Here is a 19,330-nt window from a genome sequence, read left to right as displayed (position 1 = left end):
AAAGTATTCCTTTTTTATGAACTTGGCTTTACACAGGCTAAACTGTCATCAATCTAGAACGCTGCACTTTGATGATATCTTGGACATATCGCCATGTTACAATATTTTCTTCGTGCTTGGAAAGCACGATTGATGCCTTCAAGTGAAACTTTGCTCACGGAATTGGTATCACACCACGAAAGATATCATAAAAAATGTGAGCACTAAGCACAGAGTAACAAACTACATGACATGCTCTTGGTACCACTGTACCATCAATAAGGCAGAACATTACCACACTAACACTCAGGCCAAGTGCCTACTGCAAATTAACCCTGGGTTTTGATCCTCATCCTACGCGCTGTACATGTCAAACTGATCTTCATTTCATATCACGCACTCACCGTCGCTCATGCCGACCTGCTTCGCGGCCGCGGCGGCGCCGCGACGGGCGCCGTCACCGGCGACAGCCGGCGGGAAGTTGAGCAGCGCCTTGGCGCCCCGCATGCGGAACGCGGCGCGGTCGTACGCCGCGGCGGCCTCCTCGGCCGTGCCGAAGGTGCCGAGCCACAGCCGCGCGCCGTGCCGCGTCGGGTCACGGATCTCCGCGGCGTACTTCCCCCACGGCCGCCGCCTCACACCGCGGTAGTGCCGCCCGCCAGCGGCGCCGCCCCTCGCCGCCGCTCCCCTGCCTCCGCCTCCGCCGCCGCCACCCTTGCGCCCGGCGGGGTGGCCGGCGACCACCGGCGCCGTCGTCCGCGCGCCCAGCTCCGGCGACGACGACGACGACGACGACAGCGCAGCCACCGCGGAGGCCTCGCGGAGGACGTCGAAGAGGACCATGTCCAGCGAGTCGTTCTCGTTGAGCGGGAGGTACGACGACGGCTGCCCGTTGGCCGCGCGCGCCAGCGACAGAGACACGTCCGCGTCCACGCGTGGCGGCAGAGCACCGGCGGCCTGGAGCGCGGGCGCGGCTGCGAGGCGATCGGCACCGACGCCGGCGCCGGCGCTAAACCCCAAGGAGAGAGACATGCGGGGCTGTACGCGCGGGGCGCGCTAGCTCATGAGACGATCGAGAGAGGTGGATGGATAGAGAGACCGAGAGAGTGGTTTGCAGTGTGGTGTGTCAGGTAGGAGGCGATGCGTGATGTTGTCGCGCTATTTGAACCCGAGGAAGAGCTAGCACTGGAAGTCTGGAACTCCGGAAATGGAAGGATTAATTATTTTTAACTAAAGTGGGGCCATCATGTGTCATGCAAAATGTGATTTCGCAACCTCCTCGGGTGCAAATCATGTGGTTCGGTTCATGCATGCTTTGGCCTTTGGCCAATTACTCCCATTTTTCTACGTGGTTTTGCTGATGAAATCGGCCAATCGGGGTAGGCCCATCCATCCACCGTTGGAGCAGCCAGCTAGCGAGCAGTAGCAGATATTCTGTACGGAGAGGCACACGGCGAGCAAAGCTAGGCTTTTCATGTGTAGCTAAATTGTAATATCCCAGTTGGATTCCTTGCATCTCACGTAGGCAAAGATGTAATATAGCGCTCTGTTTATTAATGCACGGATATGCATGTATGGTTACCTACTCTACTGACCAATAGAAGAAGATCCTCCTCTAAGGCTGTGTTTGGCCCTCAGGGTTGGGAACACATATACTGCACACAAAAATAGAACGGTGCATTAGCGCGTGATTAATTAAGTATTATGTATTTTTCTAAAAAAAGATCAATATGATTTTTTAAGCAACTTTCGTATAAAAACTTTTTGAAAAAACGTTTAGCAATTTGAAAAGCGTACACGCGGAACTCAAGGGTATCGAACACAGCCTAACTCAACTTCGCATGCAATTGAGTCACTGAAATATAAGTCCCACTTTGTTATGTTCCACATGTCAGTGGTTCAATTACACAGTAGTTAGAGCACCCGCAATGGTAAAGTAAGGTGTTCTCTATAAAACATGTACATCTCAGCAGTAAATTAGATTAATAGTAAACCACCTCAATAGTATGTCTACATGGGTATCTATAGCTCTCTAATCCATTGCCTCGTTTTTCTCTATAGACTATCTCCAGGTTAGTAGATAGCTTTGCTCTCTCTATTCATTTAATTTCTTTCAAGTAGGAAAATATGCTGATATGGATATCTTGTAGAGAGACTATAAATAACCATTGTGGGTGCTCTTAAGTTAGAGAATCCCTTTGTAAGGGTCCAAGGGATGGGAGGGGTTAATAGCAGTTGATTTCGAGTCGGCTCATGCTGTCTCGCTACTACTCCAGCTTTTAACTTTCTTTTCCTCCATTCTTTTTTCTTTCATTTCATTGATTCATTCTTTATCTTTTCAGTAGCGCTTAATAGCTTTCTCGTGGGGGCATTGACAGGATGTGGAGACTGCGTGGACGCTTTTTAGCGCCATATGGTACACACGTCTGAATTCTTGGGCAGAAAGGCAATACAACTAATTCTTGGCCATATACTCCAAAGAGAAGACCAGAGAAAGAACTTGGGAAAATTCACTGCAGAGCCGTGGCGTGATTTGGCACGTCTTCCTTTTCAGATCGGCTAATTATTCTGGATCTTCTGTGACCGATCGAGGCCATCGACGTCGTGCCGGTGCGGCATTACGTACGCGCGCAAACGTAAACGAGAGTGAGAGTGGCCGAAGCGACGACGAGAGGATAGGGGCAGCGATCGATTGGGCCAGGCCAGTGGAACCTTCCAAAGCCACGTACGGACAGCGGTCGTCGTCAGCTCGTGTTGTTCGCGAAGGGCCAAGAGCGTTTTCTAATGGCTACTACTTCTAGACACAGCGGGCAGACTTGAGCTACCCGCTCCCTCGACGATATCGGTCAAGGCCCATCCGTTTCATAAAAGCACCGTCCTAATATAGAGTGTAACCCATTATTTAAATTTGTAGTAGTAGAATGTGTTATAGCCCGTGTTTTATTTTTAAGAGTGAAGGAGATATGTTGACTGTCATTACCGGGTCAATGTGGCTCTCTCTAATAATCGCCCATCATAAATGCATCTAACAAGGTTATTTGTGCATCGTTGCATTCTCTAGAACGTGGCAACTCGTTAGATTAAATTTAAGGTTATATACATGTGTCGCACTATCAAACCCAGTGGAGCACGCAATCGGTAACAGGCTCTTCCCTGTCAGCCTGTTAGACCATTAACATTGGGAGCATCGATAGTTCGATTCCCGATCAAAATAACAAAAGGGAAGGGGAAAAGGAAAAAGAAAAAAAAACACGTAGATTGTGCGACCGTTGACGATCTTCGGCAAGGGTATAGCACAATGGTGTTTTGGAAAGAGCGATTCATCGAGGTAGCAGTGTATGCTTAAGTATAAGTTGTCGTCTCCGTGACACATGCTTTATTTTTCTAAGATCGGATGGAGAGGCAAGAGGGGGATGTGAGGGAGGGAAGACTTGTATTCGATTCTATCGGCCGACAAGTTATGCTCGTGCGGGAGTAGTCATCCATTTCATTGCGAGTTCCGTCTTTTGTGTACTTCCTTTATCACAAAATTTAAAGGATTTATGGATTCGTATTAGGATGTAACTATCTCATGTATTTAACATCTCTACATGTTAAAGCTCACTTGTGATAATCCCTTAGGGTGTGTTTGGTTGGTGGGATACATCCGAATAGGACATGGCTGCAACTTTTTAGAGGGTGTTTGGATGCTGGGCGAGAGTGGGATAGGACGGCCCAGAGGGGAATATTCCCTCCAGATGCTGGATAGAGGGATCCGGCTGATTTGGCCGGATACAACCGCCCGAGGCTCGGGCGAGCCGGGCAAGCGAGTTGCGTGACTCGCGTCACCCCTCACCACTACGACGCGAGCGAGGCGACGAGCGCGGCGGCCGGCGAGAGGGGCAACGAGCTCGGCGGCCGGCGAGAGAGGCAACGAGCGCGGTGGCCGACGAGCGGCGACGAGCTTGGGGCGGCGGCGGGAGGAGGCGAGCCGCGGCGGTGGGAGGAGGCGGCCGGTGGCGGGAGGAGGCTGCCAGCGGCGTCGGCGAGCCCAGATCTGGCGCTGCTTTTTTTTTCTTTTTTCTTTTTATTTTTTATTTTTTCTTTTTCTTTTTTCTTTTTTCTATGTGTATTTATAATGGAATGTGTATTTATAATGGAGTGTGCATTTATAATGGAATGTGTATTATGTATTAATTTGATGAGGTATATTCACCATCTCAAGTGAGAGGTGACCACACCTACAAATCCACCGTACTTCCTCCAACCAAACAAAAAATTGGATCACCAAATCCACCTTTGTCCCTACAACCAAACAAAAAATTGGATCGCCATATTCACACATCCAAACAAAAAACTAGACCGCCATATCCAGCAAAATATGGACCGCCGTATTCCATCCAATCTTGACTAGGAACCAAACACAACCTTAATTTTTCAGTGGGTATGGTTGACTTGACGGACGTACTACTCCATACTAAGTCGCTTAGGACAATGTTTAAGTCAAACCTTGAGAATATAAATCATGAATAACCCCCAAGTTGTTGAGTTTGAAAATATAAAAATGATATGAATAGATTTGTCTTGAAAAATACTTTTATAAAAGTATATATATATCATTTTTCAATAAATACTTTTATAGAAAAAAAAAATCAAAGTTATGTTTTGGAGACCGTGTCGTTGTCCAAAACAATCTCCTTTACAAGTACGGAGGGAGTACTGTTTGGTTCGGTCGGGATGGACCCGAACTCCTTGAGATCAGCACACCCGGGCGGACTGCGAGCGCATCCAACGGCAGATGACGACCCAACCACCAAGTCGTCGCCAAGTCTCCTCCTCCGCTCCCGCCACTCTCATCCTCCTCCACCTCCTCGCCGGCGCCGCCGGCGCCGCAACACCGCTCGTCGGCGTTTCTCCTCAAGGTGACGGCAGAGCCGCATACCTAGGCGTTCGCTCCTTCATATCTTTTCCTTACTCGACCTGACCAAATAGCCTCTGCAGACGAGGCGTACTTCGCGCCGGCGGTCATCGCCTGCAGGGACGGCTCGGGATCCTTCCCGAAGCGCCGCCTCAACGACGGGTACTGCGACTGCTCCGATGGAACCGACGAGCCAGGTCTCCCACCGCCTCGATCTCTGTTTCCGATTCGGCCCGACCTTAACTGCGAAATTCGAACTTCGGGGTCTTGGGGATCTGGTCGATTTCGCGTGTGTGACGAGATCTGATGGAATATTGCGTTGGATGTTAAAATTGGTGTGATGGGAATATTTATCTTGTTATGGATTTATTACTTGCGATAGTACAATCCTTTTTTTCCCAATTCACCAAGGAGAAAAATGTGCGATTTTGTTAGTAAAAAAGGATGTGATCTTGATCTTTCAGAGGACATGAGGAATGTGCGATTTTTACAGTGCTTTCGAGGATTGCTTTTGCTGTGTTTTACGCCAACTCCGTGCTAATGCAAATCATAGATTACTAACATATTTAGCTGCCAGCTACATTAAATCAAGTTTATTGATAGTATTGTGGCCTGCCGTTCGTGTACACTCCCTCCGGGCTGGTTTATTTTGGGACGGAGGGAGTACAGCTGAGGTGAGCCAGTGACCGGCCACACCGCCACAGCATTCATTTGTGACGTTCTGAATGCTAACATAGAAAATTCTTCCACATCTATGTGTTTATCTGTTGCTTCATAGTAGTTGATAATAGCACCAATGCAAAAGATGTTCACTAATATAATGCTGTCCCTCACATTATTTGTGTCATCCAGGTACTTCGGCTTGTCCAGATGGCAGGTTTTACTGTAGAAATGCTGGAGACACCCCTCGTTTGTTGTTCTCGTCTGTTGTGAATGATAAAATATGTGGTATTCTATTGCTTTTTTCACAAAACAATGTTAATATCAAGAGAATACAGTTTTTTTTTATCCTATGTTCAAGTTCTCTGTTTCAAAAAATCCGCCTCCATTTACTTTCATCAATAGCAAATTTTTTTTACTGTGTTTTGTTATGCTCTTATAGATTGTTGTGATGGAAGTGATGAGTATGAAAGTGGCATCCGTTGTCCGAACACTTGTAGGAACATAAATGATGTTAGAAAGGATGATGATGTTGGTATAAACAGAAAGGGTGTTATGAAGGATGACAGCGTTGGTATGAACATAAAGGATGTTGCAGAGGATGATCATCATGATAGGAAACGTACTCTAGATATAGAAGATCTCATCCAAAAGCTAAAAGGTATTATCTCTGTTCAGCATGCCACTTAGATGTAGCCATTCCAATGGATGTGCATTTTGTTAAATGTGATTTTAATTGTCCTGTTTGCAGGATTAAAAATGGCTGTAGTCATTGAGATAGGTCTTGTTATATGTACATTTGCAGTCTGCTTCGCTCGGCGCCGTACCAGAACACGGAGGAGACATTATATTTTGAAACGTAAGAAAACATCGCCCCCCCTGCATATTAAATCATTTTGTCTTGTCTAGTAGGAATTCTGTAGATATCATTTTTTGAAGTAAAGGGCAGGAGCGCTGCCAAAGTGCCATTCAATGGAAGAATATGATTACAATAGCGACACACCAATGCCTGCCACAGAAGGGCCTGACCACTTAGGCCAGTGGCAAAACTATGATTACACTAGCTAGATAAGCTCATTTTGTAAACATCATATTCTATAACCTAATTTACTTGGTCTATAATTCATAAGATCTTTACTTGCCAACGAACTTATGATTTTTGAAATTTTATTGGCATGTCTATTTCCTTGGCGTTTAACCCAGTGAGATGACCCTCTGTGTTTAACCTGTCCGTTTCTGATAACATAAATGGGAGAGGATTCACCTCTCTTTCTCAAAAAGAAAGAAAATCAGTGTGTATTTATTGATAGTGTTATTTGTGTAATATTCCTACTATGACCAGATTTCTTTGCCGCATAAGTATATGGTAAAAGTGTAGTTTTACAAATTAACCTTTCAGGACCATCAGTAGCTTTATCACCATGTGAAGCTGCTGTGAACACATAGCCCAATTTATTTTCAGTTTGTGATGAAGTATTCTCGGAAACAGTATAAACTCACCATAGAATTTGTGTTTTATTTTCAGGATAGGTGAGCTGTCACTCAGAAAGTCCAAAGATTGATATGGAGTACAATGATACTCATTTGCAATCCTCGAAGTCTCCAACTCTCCAAGGATGACGGGAAACTGGAGATAGAAGAAGGGATTTACACGCTTGCTCATCGAGACGTCTGGAACATCAAGTCGAGGAAAAAAGGCATCACGTTGTATGAGTACGATTATGTGTTATTTTTGCCCGTATTTTAGGTCTCCTCAGCAGAGTTGCTGGTCGACCAAGGCCAGGAGATGATGAAATCCATGTAGAGATGTAGGATAAACTACGTGAATATGGCATCAGCTGGCGACGCATTATTGCGAGGCCTTCCTAAACTTCTCTGTAACTGTGATTCTGTGAAGTGCACTGCAATGATTTTAAGTTTTAAACAGCTAATAACATAGATATAAAAATTTTATTCATAAATTAATTTTCGTTGCTTTCTTCATTTTATTGTGGCTTATCAACAAGGCTCCTCAAATTGCACAAGCTAAACTGCTGCTCCCTTGTTCTCGCCATAAGCTAATACTAAGGGCCTGTGGGAGAGTTTTTGCAGCTGCAACTTCTTTCAAAATTAGAAACTCCTAACACAGTCTAGTTTTTTATTTAGATTCTAAGAAATGGTTGTAGAATCCAGAAAATAAATTATAAACTAGAAGAATCCAAATCCAGAAATAAATTATAAGCTAGAAGAATCCAAAAAATAAACTATAAGACAGAAGCTAAAATCTCAGCTTCTCCATATTCTTACAAGATCTCAGCTTCTCCATATTCATAGAAGGGGTTACCAAACAGCTATTTTTCAAAATCTTAACATTACAAACCTCAAGAAGCTCAGTGTCGCATCAGTTTGACTGCATTTGGCCCGTTTGGGGTTATTACATATGGGCTTCGGCCCATGATGGAAAGTCCAGCCCATATTCAACCATTCCGGCCGATTAGGGTTTTACACCACCTCTCTCCGTGCTCCTCCTCTCCACACTAGCCTCCCCTATAAAAGTCCTGGACGCCGCAAAACCTTCCGCGCCGCCGCCATCTCGGACCACCGTAGCACGCCGCCTCCCCGCCCAGCGACCTCGGCAACTCCGGCGAAGATGGGCGCCTTCAGGGTTAGCACCATCTCTCCCGCTTCCTCCCCTCCACTTCGAGGGCTGGTTTGATCTCGCGAGATCTGATCTGACGTTTGCTTCGTTCTTGGTTTTTGCGCGGCGCAGTTCCACCAGTACCAGGTGGTGGGGAGGGGCCTGCCGACGCCGACCGACGAGCACCCCAAGATCTACCGCATGAAGCTCTGGGCCACCAACGAGGTCCGCGCCAAGTCCAAGTTCTGGTGAGGGTTCGGATCCCCCTCGCGAATGCGCCATTGTTTCGCGCTTGGTTTAGGTGTTTGGATGTCGTTCAGTGACGTTACTTTGTCTGCGTGCAGGTACTTCCTCCGCAAGCTGAAGAAGGTGAAGAAGAGCAACGGGCAGATCCTTGCCATCAACGAGGTGATCTATTCTTTCCCACCTTACCTTAGTCTCATGCGTGCATCTCGGTGCTTTCCTTTCTGCAGAGTATAATGGCGTATTAATATCAATGTTGAGCGAACTACTTAGTTCTGCACTTTTGACTCTATATAGTGTGTTCTTAATCGGTGAAACGAAATGTACTAGTCATTTCATGTGCCATACAATGTTATTGCTAATTTTTACACGAATGCTAGTCTATTTCACTGATGTCTTTTTTTCCATGCTCGGTGTTAGATTTGATTGCCTACTGCTAGACTTATTGTCGTTTTTTTCCTGATGTACAACTGTGTATACTTGTATTATGACTTACTCTGATTCTTCTGCTGTACATTTACCCCTTGGAGATTTTATGATAAATTACGATTGTGGATACACAATGATTTAAATTGGCTGAGTTAGTTCACGCTGAGTTTATTATCAGCTTTTTCAATAGTTTACCTGATAATATTTCCTTTTGTTGTTTTATCTGCAGATTTTTGAGAAGAACCCAACGACTATCAAGAACTATGGCATCTGGCTGCGTTACCAGAGTAGGACTGGCTACCACAACATGTACAAGGAGTACCGTGATACCACCCTCAATGGTGCCGTTGAGCAGATGTACACTGAGATGGCTTCCCGCCACCGTGTCAGATTCCCTTGCATTCAGATCATCAAGACTGCTACTGTCCACTTTAAACTCTGCAAGCGTGACAACACTAAGCAGTTCCACAAGTCAGATATCAAGTTCCCACTGGTGTACAGGAAGGTCAGGCCCCCTACCAGGAAGCTGAAGACAACCTTCAAAGCTTCAAGGCCAAACTTGTTTATGTGATCCAAGTCGCCTTCCATGTTCTGTAAGATCTGCCAGTATGGTGTAGTCGTAGTTCAGAACTTAAGATGAATCTTATCCATATGAAGCCTGTTTTTGAAAAGTTCTGGTAGGTCCATGCTGTGGTCTCTCTAGGTTCTCGTATCGTATCCTCGCATCCTTTTCTTTTGCTTTGTGATCATCTGATGCCTCATACTGACAATTCCCAGTTTGCGCTGATATTGGTTTACTGAAATATTATAACGTTGCTATTTTGCTCACTGCTTATGGTAGCCCAATTGAATAATCCGTAAAATCATGGTCTGATTGAACTGTGTTTCAATTTTCTTGCTGTATATGCTAATCTTAGTGACTTGCATCAATTGGGTGTTATGTGCTTATTACGTAATTCTGTAAAACGAAAAATACAAGTTAATTCTTCATGATTGTTTTTTGTTTCATGCTTTCATATTTCATTGGTTATTTGTTTGGCACAACCGCACAAAGCTTTAGCTATCTATTTTGGCTGATATTGGGTATGCATCATTTTACTGATAGGGATATTGATTGATGCTGGATAAAAATGTTTTTCTTGCATCACATTCAAACTTTTGAGTAGTTAGGATGGCAACTTTGCCGAGGTTACCAACAGTTAATTTGGTTCCCTTTTTTTCCCTGTTGCCAATATCTGATTAACTCTTGGGTGCTCTCTCTTTTCCATAAACCTAGTGGTTTATTGGATAAGCATCCTAGCTAACATCAGCTGCTAAAATAAAGTAGTTTTACTTTTTAAGTTCTCTTACTAGTCGCATTGTGAGGTTTTGTTAGGCAACTTTGCCGAGGTTACCAACAGTTAATTTGGTTACCTTTTTTTCCCTGTTGCCAATATCTGATTAGCTGTTAGGTGCTATTCTTTCCATAAACCTAGTGGTTTAATGGATGAGCATCTTAGCTAACATCAGCTGCTAAAATAACGATGTACTTTTAAGTTCTGATCATTCTTTCATTTTGTTTTCATAATCTAATTCAATGTTCTGTGACTCCATAAATCATTTTTTTTACTTGGGCTTTATATCTCTTCCTAATGCAAGACGGTATGCAAATTTTGGTCATTTCAATTATGTACAAACTCATCCCAGTTGCATTTGCTACCTGTGAAGTTGTTAGGCAACTTTGCCGAGGTTACCAAGACATGTTTGGTTTCCTTTTTTTCCCTGTTGCCTATATCATTAGTTGCTTGGTTGCTTGAACTCCATTGACCTATTTGGTTTTTTGGGTATGCATCCATGCCAATATATAATATTTTCCATCATTCTTTTTACACTTAGCACTGCCCAAATGTTGGTTTGGCTCGTGGACTGAGATTCTCGGGAGGCTTTTATGTTTTTTGATCGAATGGTTCGTGGTTTCTTTGCTGGTTTGTGGTTATTTTATCTACTTGGAGTATATATTTGTCGAGATAATTGTGGATGTAAATGCAGTCGTAAAGCTCTTAAACGAACTCTACCAACAGCTCTTATTCCGAAAAAGTAGCTAAACTGAAGGATGAAGAACTCTGGTTGGGCGGCCGAGCACCTGCAGCATCGGCCACTGCCTTACGAGTACTTTTCGTCTGTGAGGTCGACTCGACATCAACCCTTGGAATTCCGTCTGTGTGGTACACTGGATTTGATATTTAGTAATTGTAACCATTCAAATTATCTACTGATATTCATTTCAAGTTTTCAACTTACCTAGAAGTGTTTTTTGTCGCTCGTCAATCGTCATGATAACGAATGCTCATACAACAAACTGAACCAGACGATACGGACGAAACTGCATGAAGCTAGAATAGCTGTGTGTTCTAGCAGTGTTGTCTCGTAGTAATACTGTACGTACCAGATCGTCCAGTACATTCAAAATTTTCACCAAGTGAAGAACTGAGTTCTGGAATCGTTAAGTGAAGAACTGAGTTCTCGAATCGTGTGTGATTTGTATAGTTCCGAGAATAGTACTCCCTCCGATTAAGGTTTTAATACGTTGTTAGTAAAAAAAAAGGTTTTAATACGTTTTGATTTTAGTTAAAGTTAAACTGTTTTAAGTTTGACTAAATTTATAGATAAATATAATAATATTTATAATACTAAGTTAGTTCATCAAATCAATAATTAAATATATTTTCATAATAAATTTATTAATTGAATATATTTTCATAATAAATTGTCTGGGGTTAAAAATGTTACTATTTTTTATACAAACTTGGTTAAACTTAAATCAGTTTGACTTTGACTAAACTCAAAATGTCTTATAATCTAAAACAGAGGGAGTATTAATATATACTTTTTTTGTCTCATTTTAAGTGTAACTATGAGTTTCTGTATCCAACTTTGATTTTCCGTTTTATTTGAAAATTTTTTATAATTAGTATTTTTATAGTTATGAGATGATAAAATATGAATAATAATTTATGCGTGACTTATATTTTAGTTTTTTTTTTATCAAATAAGACGAAAAATCATAGTCACACTTAAAATGGAAATGGGGCGGCGGAGGGAGGACTAGTCCACTGATAAGTGATAACGCATCATTCAAAATGATCCCGAAGTGAAAACCGATAAATTCTCAAAGAGGTGTGAATTAGAAGTCAAACTGCATCGACCCAGCTGTCCATGGTCTTCTTCCGTTCGCCCTCGCTTTCTTCCCGCACCAACCCCGCCTACCGCTCCACCACTACTACTACACCATCCCCTCCACCGGCTCCCCCTCACCAAACTTCCCTCCACGCCTGCTTCGCCCAACTCGTTCTCTTGGAGCACCTAACTCGAGCTGAGCTCCCTTCCCGCGGAATTCGGGTCCCTCCCTGATGGCGGAGCCGGAGCAGCAGCAGCAGCAGGCGAATCCCGACGAGGTACCGATCAGCCCCACGCGAACGAGGCCATTTTCTTCTCTCTTGTAGTATGTGGTGTGGTGAGAGTGAGAACGCGCGGCGCCGTTTCTTTGTGCAGGTGGTGCTCGGGCAGGAGACCGGCGGCGCGAGGGTGGCGATCCTCAACCGGCCGCGCCAGCTGAACGTCATCTCCGATAGAGTGGTGCGATTTCTTTCGCTTCGTGCATTTTCCGATCTTATGCCGGAAGCAGCAGCTGGAAGCTGTAATTGGCTGGGCCGTGCTCGGTTTCTGGTTGCAGGTGTATCTCCTCGCCCAGTTCTTGGAGAGCTGGGAGAAAGATGAGGATGCCAAGCTGGTCATCTTCAAGGTGCGCGCACTGCTGCCCTCTTAGCACCCTGCATTGATAAAGCTCTAGGGCAGAACATAACTGATTATAATTCAGACAAGGATAGGTTTTAGCCTATTGATGTCATGCGTGATTTGATACCAGGAGACAGCTCAAACAAATCATTTACCTTACTCTAGTTTGTTTCTTCAAAGTCCTTGCAATGCATGGAGCACTTGGCTAGTAGTACAAACTATGTAGAGAAACGTGTTGCTTGTTTAAGGATTCGGTAAGGTGTGCCTGGTCAACATTTGAACTTTACTCAGTAGTTAGTACTGATACATAAGGTAACGTTTTGATATGGATAAGTTTGGCAATAAGACAGCGATGAAATGAGGCGTATCATGTCACAAATGAAACTTTTTGTTATGACTTTGTATGATACCCATCGATTGGCCCAAGCATATGAATGTATGGTCTGCTGATGAACAGGGGGCTGGACGTGCATTTTCCGCTGGTGGGGATCTAAAGATGTTCTATGAAGGAAAATCAGGTATGAATATGATATGAATGTTTCAGTGTAGCAGTGGTACCACATCACATGACCTTACTGTATAATTTGATTTCCATCCCCAAGACTCACATTTGCGCACACTTGATGGCATTTAAACCTATTAACAGAACTCCTTTGCAGATGACTCCTGTCTCGAGGTTGTTTACAGGATGTATTGGCTTTGCTACCATATCCACACATATAAGAAAACCGCGGTGATGCCCTCTTTTATGTTTGTGGGAGGACTGTTTTCTAACTTGGGGGCGAATTCTGTACTCAAATTCTATGGTTTTATTTCAATTCATGCAGGTGGCTCTTGTTAATGGACTTGTCATGGGTGGTGGTGCAGCCATGGTTGCTCCACTGAAGTTTGCAGTTGTCACAGAGAAAACAGTATGCAACACTAGTCCATAGTCCAGTTCTTTTGGAGGCTTTTTTTATGCCATATTGTGTTATATGTTTGTTTGTTGGTTTGCTGTATTTATCTGTAAAAGTGTAAATCACCCCTCTACATGTCACTATCTCTTCAATTCAGCTAGTATTATTATTTTGGCAAAATTGGTTATATAGCATCGAAAGTTCACGTTTTTGGTTTTATAGCACCGAAAGTTACCGGTTCACTTTAATAGCATCCAAAGTTCACCCTGTTCCCATTTTTAGCACTTCCGTCATTTTTTCCGTCCGTCTTGATCGTTATTGATCCAGCCACACACATGATATGATATTTCTACCCCTTATTGACATGCATTATACTTGTACTTGTGAGGGGTAGAAACGTCATATCGTGTGTGTGGCTGGATCAAGACGGACGGAAAACGATCGAGAATTGACAGAAGTGTTAAAAATAGGAACATGGTGAACTTTGGGTGCTATTAAAGTGAACCGGTAACTTTCGGTGCTATAAAACCAAAAACGTGAACTATGCTATATAACCAATTTTGCCTATTATTTTATGAAAAAAATAGAAAGGAGAGAACACTCCTATTCTTGAAACGGACCCATTTGGTATCATGATTACTCTGTCTTGGGAGTTTCACGGTGATGTTTTTTGTGTGTTTAGGTCTTCGCAACCCCTGAGGCTAGTGTTGGATTACACACAGACTGCAGCTTTTCTTATATCCATTCTAGACTCCCTGGATATTTAGGTAAGTACTGAATTGCATTTTCCATTGAGAGGTCAAACCATCACCTTACTACAGGCGTATTGTCTCTTGAGATGTAATGAGAAATCTGATAGTGACTTGTGTGACAAATTAAACATATCTTATGACAATATGGTTCTGTAATGTATCACTTGACATAGATATTTGTGCCAATATGCTCATTCTCTTTGAATAATTCTTAGGGGAGTACCTGGCTTTGACCGGTGCAAGGTTGAACGCAAAGGAAATGATTGCTGCCGGTCTTGCTACTCATTTTGTTCCTTCTGAAGTAAGGCATTCAGCATTTACCATTCATATTCACGATGGTTCCGGTGCATGATTTCCTCGATTGTTCTACATGTAGCTCGACAAATCAAAATGTTTGTTGATATATTGTCTTTCTGTGGTTGGACTAACCAAAAATGATTATAATGTGAATGGCAGAAATTGGAAGAACTTGAAAAATGCCTGCTGAATTTAAACACAGGAGATGAGTCTGCTGTTCGAGCTGCTATTGAAGAGTTCTCAACTGATGTTCAACCTGATGAAGATAGTATTTTAAACAAGTTAAGAACTGATGTCCTTTTCCAAATGTAACTTGCTGCGCATGCATTTATTATTCTATTATTGAAATAAATTGACACTGGAATGACAATCTTACTTCGATAGGCTCCCAACTATCAACAAATGTTTCTCTGCTGAGACTATCGAGGACATCATAAAAGCTTTTGTAAGGATTCTTTCAATTACTTGCTTGAAAAGTGTTGAGTTCCTCAGACTATAGAATATTCATCTTGGTTTCATGCTACAAAATAATCTAAACAACAATAAGTGGACAGTATTCATCTTATGCCCAAAATATATCATCGTCAACCAATAGCTTCTGGAAAAACTAGACACAGTACACTCACCAATCACCACCAGTCTTCACTGTCCTATAACAAGGCAATCAACTTTTTCCTGCAAATCATAAGCAGCGTCTTTTGTTGTTGTTGTTGTTTGTAGGAATCAGAAGGGAGCATTGATGGAAACCAATGGATCGCTACAGTACTGAAGGGCATGCGAAGATCATCTCCTACTTCACTGAAGATGACTCTTCGATCGGTACAAACTCTGACATCGTTTCTAATGCTGATGATTTTGTCTCGTCTTAATAATATTTGTGTGCTTCTTATGTATGGTGAATGCTTAAAAGCTATAGTAGCTGTCCGCTTCTCCTTGGTTAACAATTTATTTATATGTTGTGCAGTGTACTAATTTTTGACATTTTGTTATGTATTGTGGTGCATTTACAGCTCCTTTTTGCACAAGGCAAGAATGTATTCTTAATATTAATGGTTGTTTTAATTCTTCAGATCAGAGAAGGTCGGAAGCAGAGCCTGCCGGAATGTTTGAAGAAGGAATTCCGACTTACAATGAACACTCTCCGATCTGTAGTTACTGGCGATGTCTATGAGGTACTGTGATTTGCCACTATATGAATAAGTAACGGTGATTCTTGATACAGGCAAGACTAAGATGTCATTCATCATAATATTTGCACCTAAAACTTGGCAGGGAATTAGAGCTCTCAGCATCGACAAAGACAATGCCCCTAAGGTTCTCTCATACACACTCTTAAACATGTCTTGAAATTTTTATTTTTCATACTGTTTCTTAATTTTTGTTGCGATACAGTGGAGTCCTGCTACCCTTGAGGAGGTCAAGAACGAGGACATCGACCGTCTTTTCGAACCATTCAGTTCAGAAAAGGAGCTCCAAGTCCCATCTGACGATTCCAACAGGTGAACAATTGCTCCAAAATCCATTTCTTTTCTCTGCCCTTCACACAACCAACAGTGTATCCTAATCATCTGCACTATTTCCAATTTTGACATGGACAATGCACAGATGGAGTGGCAAATTTGAGCACACAGTCTATGGCAGAACTTCAGAGTAATTGGCAGCAGAAATAGATGTTCATCATCCTCACAAGCATGTTTTAAGTACTCGTAACCCCATGTATTCTCATACTTCCCTGTATAACATTGTAACATAAAAAATTGAAAATTACATGACGCACGAAGCAATAAAGCATCTCAAATGTTTTGTTACATCCTGAAGCCAATGAATAAGAACTTTTCCGGCGTGTGATCTCTGTAAAGAGAATTGCAACCTAAGGGTTAAAGTCTAGGGAGTGAATGTATGTCCAAGAGAGACCAGTCATGTAGCGACTTGAGAGCCCTATGAGCAGTTGGGCTCCACAGGATACTCTAACTCCAAGTAGTATTGTTTGTACTTGGTAGTTTTCTTCTGAGTGGGGGCTTTCCTCACTGACAAAATTCTCCTCACAGCAGCTTCTTGGTCTTTCGGGAACTCCACCGCCATCTTCTTCAGGTTCGTTGCTTGAGTTAGCAGAAAGATAAAGAGTTCCTTCTGGTACCGTTGAGGCCTGAATCCAAGAAACTTGAGCTGCTCCAAACTCTTAGTTAGGCATGATAACTTTGAAAGCCTCTCCTCATGATCAGCAAAATTTGGCAATGCAGTGTCGTCTTTTGCATCAACAGCCTAAGCATGAATGGCAGGTAGATAAATTAGTGGTAAACCTACTGATGAAACTCAATATAGTAAAGATGCTAATGTGAATGCAAGAGTGAATGGGTGATATTGCATACCGAAAGAGTCAACTGTTGCAGGTTGTGGCAACTCTCAAGCAGCTTCAGAAGGAAGATGAGTTCTCTTTCATTTGAGAAATCCAAGCTCACTGACAGTATTCTCAAGTCTTCAAATTGTACAGCCAAGTTTGGAGTGTCTTTATATTCAGATGACAACAACTACAAAATAAGACACAGATAAATGACCTTCTGAAAGAGCAACAGTTACACATGTGTTAGACCATATTCACATTCCGATGTTCAGTTGTGTGATTTACACTCCAGCTATCTGTGCTATAAGCATATAATGTTGACATATAAATTATCGCTTCATGTTAATATCTATCAAAAACGCATTTTATCAACACCGTGTCATTTGAACAGTGCTTAAACATCAATGCAACATTGCAAATAGGAGAATACGAGTATTACTAACCTACTACAAAGCTCAATGTCTGAAAGTTATACAGAACAACACATTTCCTGATTAGCGGTTTCACTATGGCCCTGTCCAGAGAAAAGCAAATTATTCATGACAATGCAAAGCATTGCCAAGGAATATTTGGCCTAGATAACTCCTACATTAAATCATTCTATTATGGATGTAATCTAAGAACTGTTTTACATTAATCACAACTTAAAGCACATCACAAACAGTTCCCTATTTCATCAGAACTACATAAACTAACATTTGTGTGAAACACATCAGAGCAGCTAATTAACCATAGGATGCAAGCAAAACATATACAAGGGAGAGCGCACCTTGATGGCCATGCCCCTGAGCGTGAGGCAGGTCAACCCCGTGCCAGCATCCAAGAACGGCCGTATCCTGAACTGCAGTTTGACGCGCGGCCTGGCGATGTGCAGGTATGCCTTCCTGATTTCCGGTGCAGGATCCAGCCGAACCGACTGCACCTTGGGGCGCGTGTACAGCGTGATCGTCCTCAGACCCGCCATTTTCACCGTGACCTCACGCTGCTCCAGAGCCGACTTAAACAGGAGGTTCCTCACCGTGGAGGACTCCATACTGCAGCTGCCGGCGAATCCCATGCAGTACACCATCTCCAGCGTCTCGAGCACGGGCGCGGCCTTGAGGATGACGCTGATCATCCGCTGCGGGATGGCAACGTGGTGGAGCTTGAGCGTGCGGAGGCCAGGGCACGCGGCGGGGCACCATCGCGGGAGCGCGCAGGAGTCGAGGGAGACCACGGTGAGGGAGCGGATGGAGAGGAGGTTCTGGGGAAGGAACGCGCTGCGGGGCAGGCGGACGGCGAGCTCGGAGAGGCCGCGGTCGGCGGCGGCGTCGAGGAGGCGGCCGAACGCGGAGGAGGAGAACCGGCGGGTCTGGGGGGCGAAGGAGAGGCGGCGGATGAAGGACGGCCGCGCGGGGAGCGACGGGAGCGGCAGGGCCGGGTCGGCGACGAGCGCGGAGTCGACGCGGCCGAACTGGGACGGGAGGACGCGGAAGCGGCGGGAGAGGGCGGAGAGCGTGACGGCCTGGCGGGTCGTGAGGCGGGAGAGGATGGCGAGGATGACGTCGTCGGGGAGGCCGGAGAGGTAGTCGTGGCCCCCTCCGCCGCCGCGGCGGCGGCGGCGGCGCTTGCGTGGGGTTCGTGCCATCGGTGCGGCGCGGTGGAATCGGAGGGGGAGGAGGTTTTCGTGGATGGATCCGGAGGGGAGGGGAGGGGGAGGGGAGGGGGGCAAAAGAGTCAGGAGCTTCTGATTTCCGAACCGGTCGGGCCTCAAGTAGAGGAAACCGGTCGCACGCGCGATAGGTTTTCTGGTTTCTCCTCTCTTTCTGTGTGTGTTTATTTACACGCACAAGGCAAGTTTGACTACACGTGAGACCACGGGAGTCCACCGGTGATACGAGCCCTATTGGTTCAGTGAGGGAGGGAGGTGATACGAGTTCACAGGAGGAACAACGAGATATGAGATCTTTTACAGTACATGGAAGGTACCCCAGGTATCTCCTTAACGAATTGTTATCCACCGTTAATCTTTAAAGGGTAATTTAGGAACACAAATTTTTATTAACAAGGTAGCTTAGTAATTGCCCAAATCCCACCCGTCACCCAATCAACCAAGCCGTCGCACCGTTGATTCAAGATTAACCCTAATCAACCAAGCCAGCGCGTGCGACGGCGGCGACCGGCTGGCGCGACGGGCTCGTCGGCGGTGACGGCGACCTACTGCTGCGTACGTCAGCTGCGACCGGCGGGCGCTACGGGCGCGTGCGTCGGCGGCGGCGACGGTGTCCAGCTGCTGCTTTCGTAGGCGCGTACGGCGGCAACGAGCGGCGGGCGTGTGAGGCCTCGGCAAGCGGCGGCCTTTTACGGCAGCGACAACCAGCAGATCATGTAGGTTCCTCTCGCATGCGAGCGTTCTAATTCTTCCTCTCGTTTTTTTTCTTCCTCCCGCTGAAACATTTGTTGCTT

The 19,330-nt window shown here is 44.5% G+C and overlaps 5 protein-coding genes across 7 annotated transcripts; 3 read left to right on the top strand and 2 right to left on the bottom strand.

The window, feature by feature from the left end:
* Window positions 1-48: 48 nt before the first annotated feature.
* Window positions 49-1,154, bottom strand: LOC127771235 (pathogenesis-related genes transcriptional activator PTI5-like). Its single transcript, XM_052297099.1, has one exon. It carries the CDS (start codon window positions 1,009-1,011, stop codon window positions 367-369), a length of 645 nt encoding a protein of 214 aa, XP_052153059.1. The 5' UTR covers window positions 1,012-1,154; the 3' UTR covers window positions 49-366.
* A 3,556-nt stretch (window positions 1,155-4,710) lies between these two features.
* LOC127760370 (glucosidase 2 subunit beta) lies at window positions 4,711-7,501 on the top strand. 3 transcript variants are annotated; one of them, XM_052284624.1, is made up of 6 exons: window positions 4,711-4,880; window positions 4,960-5,073; window positions 5,729-5,824; window positions 5,979-6,197; window positions 6,342-6,395; window positions 7,062-7,501. In XM_052284624.1, the coding sequence occupies exons 1-6, from the start codon at window positions 4,757-4,759 to the stop codon at window positions 7,064-7,066; spliced, it is 612 nt and encodes a 203-aa protein (XP_052140584.1). In that variant the 5' UTR covers window positions 4,711-4,756; the 3' UTR covers window positions 7,067-7,501. The 3 variants fall into 3 exon arrangements, with proteins under 3 accessions (XP_052140584.1, XP_052140574.1, XP_052140592.1); XM_052284614.1 differs by having other exon boundaries at window positions 4,719-4,880; window positions 6,288-6,395; XM_052284632.1 differs by lacking the exon at window positions 5,729-5,824 and having other exon boundaries at window positions 4,719-4,880; window positions 6,288-6,395.
* A 517-nt stretch (window positions 7,502-8,018) lies between these two features.
* LOC127760041 (60S ribosomal protein L18a) lies at window positions 8,019-9,653 on the top strand. Its single transcript, XM_052284251.1, has 4 exons — window positions 8,019-8,180; window positions 8,286-8,401; window positions 8,498-8,561; window positions 9,055-9,653. Exons 1-4 carry the CDS (start codon window positions 8,166-8,168, stop codon window positions 9,394-9,396), a joined length of 537 nt encoding a protein of 178 aa, XP_052140211.1. The 5' UTR covers window positions 8,019-8,165; the 3' UTR covers window positions 9,397-9,653.
* A 2,392-nt stretch (window positions 9,654-12,045) lies between these two features.
* Window positions 12,046-16,352, top strand: LOC127759942 (3-hydroxyisobutyryl-CoA hydrolase-like protein 5). The gene is made up of 15 exons (XM_052284154.1): window positions 12,046-12,259; window positions 12,357-12,440; window positions 12,538-12,606; window positions 13,057-13,117; window positions 13,259-13,332; window positions 13,427-13,510; window positions 14,178-14,262; window positions 14,463-14,548; window positions 14,704-14,825; window positions 14,929-14,989; window positions 15,265-15,363; window positions 15,615-15,716; window positions 15,817-15,858; window positions 15,937-16,043; window positions 16,150-16,352. Exons 1-15 carry the CDS (start codon window positions 12,215-12,217, stop codon window positions 16,196-16,198), a joined length of 1,170 nt encoding a protein of 389 aa, XP_052140114.1. The 5' UTR covers window positions 12,046-12,214; the 3' UTR covers window positions 16,199-16,352.
* LOC127759941 (F-box/LRR-repeat protein At5g02910-like) lies at window positions 16,239-18,578 on the bottom strand. The gene is made up of 3 exons (XM_052284153.1): window positions 17,655-18,578; window positions 16,914-17,072; window positions 16,239-16,806 (listed from the first exon to the last, which is right to left on the bottom strand). Exons 1-3 carry the CDS (start codon window positions 18,510-18,512, stop codon window positions 16,483-16,485), a joined length of 1,341 nt encoding a protein of 446 aa, XP_052140113.1. The 5' UTR covers window positions 18,513-18,578; the 3' UTR covers window positions 16,239-16,482.
* Between the last annotated feature and the right edge of the window lie 752 nt (window positions 18,579-19,330).

This window comes from Oryza glaberrima, chromosome 1, assembly GCF_000147395.1.
Source record: "Oryza glaberrima chromosome 1, OglaRS2, whole genome shotgun sequence".
In the NCBI taxonomy this organism is placed as follows: domain Eukaryota; kingdom Viridiplantae; phylum Streptophyta; class Magnoliopsida; order Poales; family Poaceae; genus Oryza; species Oryza glaberrima.
This window is presented reverse-complemented; position numbering and strand designations above follow the sequence as displayed.

Excerpts from the sequence above, each read along its gene's own strand:
- LOC127771235 (XM_052297099.1), bottom strand. The coding sequence starts at position 1,011 with ATGTCTCTCTCCTTGGGGTTTAGCGCCGGCGCCGGCGTCGGTGCCGAT.
- LOC127760370 (XM_052284614.1), top strand. The coding sequence starts at position 4,757 with ATGACGACCCAACCACCAAGTCGTCGCCAAGTCTCCTCCTCCGCTCCC. Across the intron at positions 4,881-4,959 it reads CGTCGGCGTTTCTCCTCAAG|ACGAGGCGTACTTCGCGCCG; the intron begins GTGACGGCAGAG and ends TAGCCTCTGCAG. Across the intron at positions 6,198-6,287 it reads TCTCATCCAAAAGCTAAAAG|GATTAAAAATGGCTGTAGTC; the intron begins GTATTATCTCTG and ends TCCTGTTTGCAG.
- LOC127760041 (XM_052284251.1), top strand. Across the intron at positions 8,402-8,497 it reads CGCGCCAAGTCCAAGTTCTG|GTACTTCCTCCGCAAGCTGA; the intron begins GTGAGGGTTCGG and ends GTCTGCGTGCAG. Across the intron at positions 8,562-9,054 it reads AGATCCTTGCCATCAACGAG|ATTTTTGAGAAGAACCCAAC; the intron begins GTGATCTATTCT and ends TTTTATCTGCAG.
- LOC127759942 (XM_052284154.1), top strand. The coding sequence starts at position 12,215 with ATGGCGGAGCCGGAGCAGCAGCAGCAGCAGGCGAATCCCGACGAG. Across the intron at positions 12,260-12,356 it reads AGCAGGCGAATCCCGACGAG|GTGGTGCTCGGGCAGGAGAC; the intron begins GTACCGATCAGC and ends TTCTTTGTGCAG. Across the intron at positions 12,607-13,056 it reads CCAAGCTGGTCATCTTCAAG|GGGGCTGGACGTGCATTTTC; the intron begins GTGCGCGCACTG and ends GCTGATGAACAG.
- LOC127759941 (XM_052284153.1), bottom strand. The coding sequence starts at position 18,512 with ATGGCACGAACCCCACGCAAGCGCCGCCGCCGCCGCCGCGGCGGCGGA. Across the intron at positions 17,073-17,654 it reads TCAGGGGCATGGCCATCAAG|TTGTTGTCATCTGAATATAA; the intron begins GTGCGCTCTCCC and ends CTTATTTTGTAG. Across the intron at positions 16,807-16,913 it reads TGCAACAGTTGACTCTTTCG|GCTGTTGATGCAAAAGACGA; the intron begins GTATGCAATATC and ends ATTCATGCTTAG.